This window comes from Trachurus japonicus, chromosome 5 (genome assembly GCF_045865225.1).
Source record: "Trachurus japonicus isolate A0001 chromosome 5, Traja_1.0".
Lineage (NCBI taxonomy): Eukaryota > Metazoa > Chordata > Actinopteri > Carangiformes > Carangidae > Trachurus > Trachurus japonicus.
The window spans coordinates 26,426,764-26,437,677 of NC_140911.1; the positions used below are offsets into that span (position 1 = coordinate 26,426,764).

At 41.1% G+C, this 10,914-nt stretch overlaps 2 protein-coding genes across 2 annotated transcripts in view; one reads left to right on the plus strand and one right to left on the minus strand.

Moving 5' to 3' along the window:
• The first annotated feature begins 1,127 nt into the window (after positions 1-1,127).
• The window catches only part of nav1b (neuron navigator 1b), a 98,813-nt gene continuing 89,026 nt past the window's right edge, over positions 1,128-10,914 (plus strand). The window contains exon 1 of the mRNA XM_085777039.1: positions 1,128-1,239. The gene's annotated coding sequence lies outside the window, so the exon portion shown is untranslated. The remainder of the gene's footprint in view (positions 1,240-10,914) is intronic.
• Positions 1,706-3,784, minus strand: tnni1b (troponin I type 1b (skeletal, slow)). The gene is made up of 5 exons (XM_085777038.1): positions 3,656-3,784; positions 3,431-3,562; positions 2,956-3,045; positions 2,699-2,875; positions 1,706-2,009 (listed from the first exon to the last, which is right to left on the minus strand). The coding sequence occupies exons 1-5, from the start codon at positions 3,662-3,664 to the stop codon at positions 1,899-1,901; spliced, it is 519 nt and encodes a 172-aa protein (XP_085633164.1). The 5' UTR covers positions 3,665-3,784; the 3' UTR covers positions 1,706-1,898.

Below are 10,914 nucleotides of genomic sequence, written 5' to 3' on the forward strand. Positions count from 1 at the left end.
GCCAATTTAAATTCAGAATATTGTTAAAGCCTGTAGTTTGTCTGAAAATGTAGGCTACATAATGATTTTGCTTTTTGATGAAAACCAACTTCAGTCCTCGTTTTTTCTGCGAAGTCCTGGTTTCTTGCCCTGATAGTGATTTTAACACTTAATGTGTTGTGCGTACCTGTGATGCATGGTTAGTGCGTTACTGCGTCCTTTCAGGGTTTAAAGCATCAGCGACACATGGGAACATAGCTGGCAAATAATTTTATGTTTAACAGGGTAGGGCCTCATATGAAATATTGAAACGGGCCCCCAGATGTCTAAGGCCGCCACTGGTTACGAGTGGCCGTTATAGTGACTTTCACCGGTAAAACAGGTCGGAAAAACACGAGTGGGTTGCCTGGAACGCTACAAAGTCGTAAGTTGTGACTTGAAGCTGTAATTTACGATTTCAAAAGCCTGCCAGGAACGCAGCATTAGCGAAAACGACCGGACCACTTACTTCTGCTTTAAATGACTTTTAATGTTTTATTGGCTATCTGTGTTCTTTTTAGAATGAATGACAATCTGCCTATACGGGAAAATAACAAAAGGTGGAAAAAATTTAAAAAGCTGCCCCTATGAAAAGGCTATCATATTTTAATTTACTTATATTGACCCTAAAAACAATTTAGTATAGGTAAGGTTTTGCCCACTTAAGTGATACCGATATCTGGTCTGGCCCAAGGACTCCTATTTGTACACTGGAGTGCTGTGACGAAAGAATTTCCCGCAAGGGATTAATAAAGTATTAAGTATAGGCTATTCTATTCTCGATAGATAGATAGATAGATAGATAGATAGATAGATAGATAGATAGATAGATAGATAGATAGATAGATAGATATAGCCTACATAAATGTATGCACTTGTATGAACATTTGTTTAGATTTTTAAAAAAAATCATCACCATTCATTGCTAGCTCATGAACCACGTGACAAACTCCTACATGTTGTAGCCCAAATCACGCGCACCTTCCGCAGTGAGGCGGACAGTTTGAGCCGGGACCCCCGCCCCGCTCTCCGCTGCTGCCGCTGCTTCTCTCAACATGAGACGGTGACACAGACTCACCGACGGTCCGGACACCGTGTCTCCACCGTGTCATGTTGGTCCGGTTCTCTCTCTGCTGCTGCCTCCACCTGGTGCTTCCTGTCACTTCGGTTGTCGGACTGTAGACCCTGATCCACACGACTGATTCCCCGCTGAGATGCCAGGTATGGCCGCTGCTCCTCTGCAGGCTGCTGCTAATGCTGTTGCTGTTGCTGCTGCTGCTGTTAATGCTGTTGCTGCTGCTGCTGCAGGTAGGCAGGTAGCCGGACTGCTCTTGCCACCTGCTAGCTGGTGTTAGCTCTCCTGCTGCTGCTGGTCATATGCTCTTGCTGCTAAGTGCTTTGCTCTCATGCTGCTGTCCATGTTTGCAGATTGGGTTTTGTTGTTTATTTGTAATTGTCTCATCCATATCTGCTGTGTTTTGAGAATTGGGTCCTACCTACCTGTGCACCAGTGGAACAGTTTGTTGTCACTTCACTGATGGCAGTTGGAATCAATTTTAAAGACCTGTGGTTTATTTCTGCTGCAGGTGTGAAACAACACAGGCATATCAGTGTCAAAAATCGTTGACTGATTGATAAGTTCATGTAAAAACCGTTCCTTTGTACACCATTGAAAAAACAAACAATCTTCATTTGCTGCTTTATTTCAGTAACATTGAAACAAAATACAGGAAATGGGAGAGGTATATGAAAAAGATAGGACTGTAAAATTGAATAACAAAAAAAATATCTCTGAGACTTTGAAACGTCGTGCTGTTTGAGTTCTTTGTTTTGAAGCGGACGTGATGTTTTTGACATGTGATGAAGTGGAGCTCCTTGGTTCACTGGCTGGGCGTGGGGCCCTTTGCTGCATCGAACATCTTCTTGCGACCCTCCATGCCGGACATGGCCTCCACATTCTTCCTCCAATCGCTCACCTCCACGGTCTTCTCCTGCAGAGCGCACAGACCCACATGAGTTAGTCCAGTGTGTTCAGCCCACCTGGAGAGTCTTTGCTTAAAGTCCTGGGAATAGTCTTTACACAATTACAAATGTCTAATTTATGCTTATCAGTCCATGTATTCAGCTTTATCTCTTTATCTCCTCAGCTATAACCAAAAACACTGAAGTTTGACTTTAGACAAACATAATCTGATGTTTTAACTTCTGTTTCGTTGAATTTTAGCAATTCAACAAAGCAAATTAAAAGGAGTGGGAATATATAGCTAATAGTACAATTTTTTCATGTTATCAAAGTCAGGATATAATAGCACGGTAATCATCTCACAATGTCCTGAGTGTTGCAATAACATATTGTAATACATTGTGATGTATGTCCTGAATGAAAAACAACATCTGTTTTATCTAATTAGACAAAGTTCTCAGTCTGTTCATCTATGTCTTTTTTTTCTTGCAAAAATGGATCAAGCAGACACACTGACCAACACAGTCATAGAAACTACTCTAGTATTCTCGTGCCAGCAACTTCAATATGTAATTTATATAATAGCAGATTGATGTTTGGTGCCCCTGTATTGATACAGTATTGCCACATAAAATATCACAGCCCCCCCTTCTTTACAGCAAAAGGCCAAAGTCATCATGTAAACTATCTTAACCGCGGCCCCCACACCTACAGTACCTTCTCCGTGTCGTCCTTCTTGACTGATTTGAGGTTGGCCCTCAGATCCAGAGAGACCTTGTGTTTGGAGCCCAGCAGTGAGCGCAGGATGGCGTCAGCAGAGACCCTCACTCTCCTCAGGTTGGGTCTCTTGAACTTGCCTCGCAGGTCCAGCACCTTGATGTTTAGGTCTTTGATCTGTGGAGGAGGAGGTTTACTGTGACTGTGGATGGATGATCAGCTGCAGACGGTGCTGTCTCCTAACTCTGCTCTGTTACCTCTCTGGAGTTGTGCAGGACTTTGGCTTCGATATTGTAGCGCTCCTCATCCACCACGTCTATTTTAGCATGCAGCTCTTCACATAACATCTGTACAGAAAACAGTTTAGATGTTAATTAACACTGGAACTTAGGGCTGTCACAATCATAACTTTCTATTTTTACGATTAATTGCTGAACAAATAATTGTGATTATCGATTTAATTGTCTTTTTTCTGATCATTTTATGCCACAATAGTGGCTTTGCAAATGAATCCATGATGCCAATTTCAATATGCTCAATCGAAAATGCGGTTGTCAAATATTAGAAATTAAGATAAACAGTTTGTTGCACTCAACTCATGTGTCATGAAACTGTAGCAGAAGGAGGGGGTGCAACGGGATGATGTCATTAATTATGCAATAATTGTGACAGGCCTCCTGGTACCACCACTTTACTCTGGTAAATAGCGACATTGTGTGTTTAAAGTTGCACCTTAAGCTCTGCCAAGGACATGCCACTGGTCTGCATCAGTGGAGCTTTGTCTTCCAGGTGCTTTGCCTTCTCCTCCTCTTTTTCCTCCATCTCCTGCTCCAGCTCCTCCTTGGCTTTTGCCACCATTAAGCTCTGAAACACCACACAACTTAACACAACGCTCTGATCTGCTCTGGGTCTGACAAACTCTGGATTGTGTCTGTGCTGTCAGAGCTGAGGACTCACCTTCAGCATGAGCTTACGAGACGCAGAGATTTTAGATTTTCTCTGCAAAGGCAAGGGTCATGGTTTTTAATATGACATTTTATCAGGCAAGTTATTATCTTATATTATTATGATCACACTGCTACTACTAGCAGTATTATTATTGCTGATACTACACATACTATCACTACTACTTCTGATACTACTTATACTACCAATATTACTTATGCTTCTCATACTTCCGATACTACTACTATTACTACTACTACTGAAACTGATACTAACTACTCATAGTACTGTACAACTGATACTACTATTATTCATACAGTACTACTACTTACTGATACTATTACTACTATTACTACTTATGGAGTGATAGTACTCGTACTACTACTACAATGCCACTACAGATAATACTACTACTGATGTTAATACTATAGTATAGTAAAGGGAGAACAATCCTTATACATGAATGGAGGGATGGATGAATGGATGGATGGATGGATGGATGGATGGATGGATGGATTGATGGATGGATGGATGGATGGATGGATGGATGGATGGATGGATGGAGATGAGAACAAAATAAAAAGACAAAACAAAAAGCTCTTACCTCTGGTCTGTGGGTAGAAGATAAAGAAACACAAAGTTTAGTGTTCAGTTATTGATACAAGATGAATGACTTGTCCTTGATAATTGCCATGTTATCTTTGATTGTGTCTTTGTATGGATGAATCTCACTTGCTGTGTGAAACTGATACTCTTGTTTGGAAATGGAAAAAATAACAGAAACACAATCCACTTACGCTTTCTCTGGCATCTTGGATATTTCAGTTCCCCCCTGGAAGACAGAAATAAAACCCTTTGCTTCTGAAGTGCTTGACAGTGGGGACCGCTTGGGTCAAGAGCCCCAAGGGTATTTAGTGTGCTTTCCATTTTAGCTCCACTATTCATACATTCCACGACACAGCCAACTGTATAGTGTTACCAGAGTTGAGATGTACGGTATAAATAGAAGCAGATCTTGAAATGAATGGACGTGACTTCTGACACGCCTTGTTTAGTTTTGTTTGTCGGCCGTTTGTTATGTCTGTGTGCACAGGGCCAGTTGGACACAGTCGGCTAGTCACCTCCCAGTGCTGATAGCAGGCTCCCCTGGCACAGAGCAGAGTGATGGCAGACAGGGAGACACATGCAAGGCCCCAACATGACAGCTATTCCACATAGATAACGTTTCCCAATTTCACCCCCACTTATCAACACCAGGCTGCGTCCAGAGCTGAACTAATATTTGTTTTGAAAAATGAAACTGGGAAAAGGCAGAAGAAATATGAGTAGGTCGCAGTAATTAACGGACCGTTTTATACTACAGCTCATGTATCAAATTGTAACTTTACTGATCAATTCTCTGATTAATCAGCTGCTTGTTTTGATTGACCTACACTTTCTAACATAAAGACTTGCCTGCACAAGACAAAGACACACTTAATCCAACAGTGATGAGGCTGGATATAGATGTTATGCTTAGCAAATTAATTAGTTGTCATTTTCATTTAGTTCTACAGTATATTTCACCATGCTTTTATGCTGTGGAGTGTCTGGGTGTATTGGATCATTAGGAAAAACTGTGTTTCTAATATTCTTCTGTCTGTTGATTCAGAACATAATTGGAGTTGTAAAGTACAGTAGAGGTGCTGTGTCAGTCCCTACATTGTGCTGCAGTGAAATGGCTTGTGCTCATGTGATGTTTAATCCATTTAATAATAATTTAGAATCATCATATCTGCAGCAAACTGATATTCTTCTAAACTTTCTAATTCAAAGTGATCAAACTAATTAATTTGGTCATTAACCGGACATTAAGATGCATCTATTAGGGGATTGAATTTTTAGTTTTAAACAAAAGTGGTGAAAAAATACCACTGAAATGTGACTAATTGTTGTAAACCGGCTTGGTCAAACTGAATGTCTATTATTGGTCAAACAGTACAAGAAATTTTAATTACATGTAACTTCTTTAGATTACACATAATTAATGTTTTTTTTTATATAATAATCTTTAGATTTCATCAACAATTAAAGTAAAACACCAATTTTTGGAATAACTAAAAAGTCAAATCCAGTGTGACCTGTCATGTATATAACTCCATGTCAGATATATAGTTGCAGAGAGATATACGGCCTTACCTCTCGGTGAAGATGCTGTGGACACAGACACAAAGTGATGGGAAGAAGAACTCAGCTGAATATTTATGTCCCGTTTCCCCTTGTCCCTCCTCTCTACCACCAGGAGACTTAAATAGAAACACACACACACACACACACACACACACACACACACACACACACACACACACACACACACACACACACACACACCATGAGCCGGGGTTGTGTCAGGATAGCAGTGATGGTGATGCTGGTGTTTTGTTTATTACCGCTTTCTGCTTTTTTTTCTAATAAAGTTTGTGAACTTTGATGTGAACGGACGGGATGGACATCGTCCTCGTCCACTTTCACTTCACCAGTTCTCAGTCACTTGTTAATCTGTCCTTCGTCTTTTACATGGATGAATATGTGAAGGCTCATCTCTGCTCCATGCTCTCTTGGCAGGTCTGTTGGAAGTTGGGCCAAACTTCAAACAGTTTATCTTGTCATGCTGGATGATTTTCTGAGATTTTCTTTTGGCTAACACCAACAACCCCCCCAACTTTCCCATCACTGCTTACCCTCTGAGACTGTAGGGCCCCCTTGGTCTGATTAGGATAATAGCTGCAGACAATGCTAAGCCATGGTTTTAAGGCAGGAATGCAGTTTCCAGTGTACATTTGTCTATGGCCTCACAACTAAACTTAGACAAATTGCAGCAACATGTGATGCTGCCACTCTTTGATAGTGCCTATTCCCCACTTCCTGCCACGGTTTTATTGCGTTTGCGTATGTGAAATAAGATATTAAAAACATGTTTAAGTACTCAGCGTAGTCATTCAGAGATGATAAATCCTTCAATATATCCACAAGTCACTTGTTTCTGGCCAATGTTTGTTGTAGATAAACTTCATCACATTAAAACCTGTTTTAATGTCATAGAGCTGATCAGTCTACATCTTAATGACACATCAGATATGATGTGAAGGTAACTAAGACAGCTGTCCGACCCAGTGACCAACAGACTGACTGACGCTGCCGTCCTCAGAGCCAGGGAGCGCAAAGCTGCTTTCACCTTTTAATCTCAGTTCAATCTTAATATAACTGAACAAGTGCCAGTTTTGATGGACCAGATGTGCCACATGTTGGTGCCATGTGAGTATAAAACCAGCAACCTCCTGATGGCAGTACGTTAATGTTACAAGAGCAGCAAAGTGTGTGTTCCTCTTCATTGATCACACAAGTCCGTGAAAGATATTCCCTCACATGGTGTTGTGAGATCAGTGAAGAGTGCTATCTGGCACATCAGTCTACAATCCCCCATAGATGATGAATGATGAATATGGCCTCTGTTACGTCAATTATAGGTTTTTGAGGAGTGTTTTTGAAACTAGATTGTTACGCTTGCCCACCTATCTCTTGAAGCAACCGGGCAGAACCAAAGCATTAATAAAATGTAATTGAGTGAGTTGAGTCCTATAAACACTCACCCCCATCCAGTTGTCATGACAGAAAAAATTAGCTGTAGAGACCAAAACGTTTTTTTTTGTATCCGGCTGTAAACTTGTTTCAGCTGTATGTGGGACATTTTAACATGGGAGTCTATGGAGACTTACTCACTGTTGGAGCCAGTCTCTAGTGGCCATTCAAGGAACTGCAGTTTTTGGGTCTGAGTGAGTTGGCTGCTTGATTTTACTCCAATCTGTCACCCATCTGTGTACAAAACTGCAATATAACTGATAAATGCCCTGCTATGAATGATATCAAACACATGTGTTATCAGTAACCTGTATGGATGCTGCAGCATCCGAGACTGAGGACTGAGCTGGTGTTGTGACCTGCTGGGGCAACAACCCTGCTATTTATTACAGCTTCATAGAGACACATTTCAGTCTCACATCAAGAGCAGGACACCAAATGCATGCTGGTGACTGGACTCTGCCCCTATAGTGAAATGGATCTGTGGCTGTCAAAGATAAAACTTTGTGCTGTTTTGAAATAAGGATAAGAAGAAACTGCTTATTCTTATTTTGTTATCAGTGTAGCTGGAAGGTTAAATTTTGCAGGACTCTGCTTTTGTTCTCGCTGAGTCAGGACTTCAAACTTCCCTGATGCTGATTCGATTTATGACTTTGAGATCCAGGCTGTTGGCTCACGGCAGCTGGTTATCATTCCACAGTATATATGGCAGCAGGATTAACAAAGTGTTTGCTGGACTGTCTCTAGGAAACTTAGCACCACATCGTACATACAGATGCCAGGGGATTATATACTGTAGTATAGCAGCTTTTCACTGCAGTAGTTTTCACATGTGAGACTTTGAAGTCAGACAGATTAAAGATGTGTGCTTCAGTTGCACTGCGCTGGGGTTGTGTGTAAATGTCACCTAATTTCTTACTTGGTTTAAAAGTTTATCGAATTTGATGCCAAGCTCCTGGGACATGTGGGGCATAATGGCGTCACGCTGCTGTAGACACATTGAAGCTACTTAAAGCATGACACAGCGGAAAACACGCTGGAAGACACTTCCACCACAGGTAGTCTAGTCTAGTCCATATGGAGGAGATGGTCTGCATCACTGCATATTAATTTATTAAGAAGGTATCATTGATTTCATCAATACTTATACCAGATATGTTGTATGGAAAAAAAACTGCTAATTAAAGATCTGGTTGGCTTAATTAGGAGGAAGCAGATTTTTCCTGTGAACATAAGGTGTATGCATCATAGAGACCACGGCTTCAACATATGGAGGTCATGCTGCTGCATTGATTTGCATATTAATTAAATGTTTAGGAAAATACTTGTACTGTCAGCAAACATATTCTTGAGCCATACAGAACATGGCATGAATTAAGCAGTCAAGTGCCTCTCGTATTGTAGCTATAAGGCTACAGTAATAATAAAGGTAGTAGCTGGTGACATCACTGCCACCTCTGACCTGGTAGCATCCAGGACATTTTAACCTGGACTTGGTGACAGAGGGAGGAAAAACTCCGGGCTCAGAGTGGGAGGGGCTGCCTGCCTTTAACTGGTTGGGTTTGAAAGGCGTTAAAGGGATAGTTCACCCAAAATTCAAATTTCACTCATTATCTACTCACCCTCATGTCGACTAAGGGCCGGGAGTCCTCCGTGCCTTCTCTGAGTTACGGGGGGGGGGGGGTCTGCGCAGCAGTATTTGTCCATATAATGGTTGTGAATGGGCCTCAAAAAGACACACCAAAAAACATCCAAATACCTCCATACTGCTCGTCTGTAATGTCCCTCTTGTATTGAAGCCCCAACATGAGAAATTGTTCCGCCGATCAGTGCGAGCAGTGAACTGAGACACTGGGAGCTTCCGCTACAAACAAGCTTAAAATATAGACTTATTTAATTTTTTTCAGAACAATTTCTCATGTTGGAGCTTCAATAAAAGAGGGACATTACAGACAAGCAGCATGGAGGTATTTGGATGTTTTTTGGTGTGTCTTTTTGGACGAAGAAAAGTGAGCACCATTCACAACCATATGGACAAATACTGCTGCGCGGACCCCCCGTAACTCAGAGAAGGCGCGGAGGATTCTCCCAGCACTTAGTCCACATGAGGGTGAGTAGATAATAGAGTTGCACGATACCCACGGTAGCCACGGTACCCCGCAGTGCCAAAACGTAACGGTTCCTACTATACTAGAAATTCTACATGACGGTACTACCGTGGATTACTACTACGGTGCCAGTTTACGCTACATAGCGGCCGCCCCTCCTCTCCTCTCGGCTTCTCCCTGCACGTTACTCCCTTGTAAACAAAACCCACATGCACCCACTGCAATCTAACTACACAGCTGCTGAATGATTGGCTGTTTGCCTGTTACTGGTGATGTCCGGGGATATGATAGGCTGTTTCCGCACGCTGGGGTCCGCCCGTCTGTTATCTGATTGGCTGTTCGTGGTTCATGCCGGCAAGCACGGACTCCATGAAGACAGCTGAGACAGCTCCGCTTCGATAGAAAGTCGCTTCAAAACAAACAACGAGCTAAAGTTCTGTCTCGCCCAGACGCGCACATGGCTTCACAAACACGAGACAAACACACTGACCATGGCAGAAGCACCGGGCCCGAGCGGCGAGTCTGCCGCGGTGTCGTCGTCAGTAGCACTTAGCTCTGTTTATTTTTTCATTGGCTAATATCAGGCTATATGCTCCGTGTACAGGCTGAGGAATAAAGAGTTAAAGGATGTCCAAGTATAAAGCACCTAGAAAATGCATAAAAATATAGTTTTCACAGGGAATCAGTTCCTGTTCATTGTATTTTGTCCTCTATGATTTATTATGTTGGAAAAGAAGCATTATTGTCAAATAGATTTTTTAAAAAGAAAGCGGATTTCTTTTTATCCTAAGTTGATTGTTTATATTTGTTAAACATAAATTAATGTGCAAGAGACTGAATGGTTATTTATTTTCAACCATATAAATTCTAACTTCATTTATTTGTTTTTTATTGCTTATTTAAAAATATGTGTTTCAGTCTCATTCCTACTTCACCAGTATTATGGTGAAGTAGCACCAAACAACATTATAAATAATTAATAAGTATTTATAACTTGTACAAATACATTGCAGTTCATAAAAATAATAAAAAAAAAAAAATGGTTGCAGTATCGTGATATTACCCGGAACCGTGATACTTTGTCTGGTATAGTACAGTGGTTACTCATTTTGGTATCGTGACAACTCTAGTAGATAATGAGTGAAAAAAGTGAAATTTGAATTTTGGGTGAACTATCCCTTTAAGTCAAGTCAGTCTTTTACTTATTTAGCGGCAATTCACTACAGAAGTTTTCTAACTTTAGGCACTTTTCAGATATTTCAGATCTAGACCTTTTCCTCATGATAGTATAATAGTACCACGAACTTCCTTCAGAGAGACAGAGACCATGAGCAGCAGTATATTGTATTGTTAACAGATGGATCCTACTGCCCCAGAGATACCTGCAGATCTATAGGTACTGGGCCTGCTAACATCTGCAGCTTATGTTACATAACATTAATAAGATTAGGGTTATGTTATATTATTCATTTTTACATTACTTTTTATTATTCCAGAAACAGACTTTTAATTCGTACGTATAAAGCCTGTAGTTGCGCGAGCTCA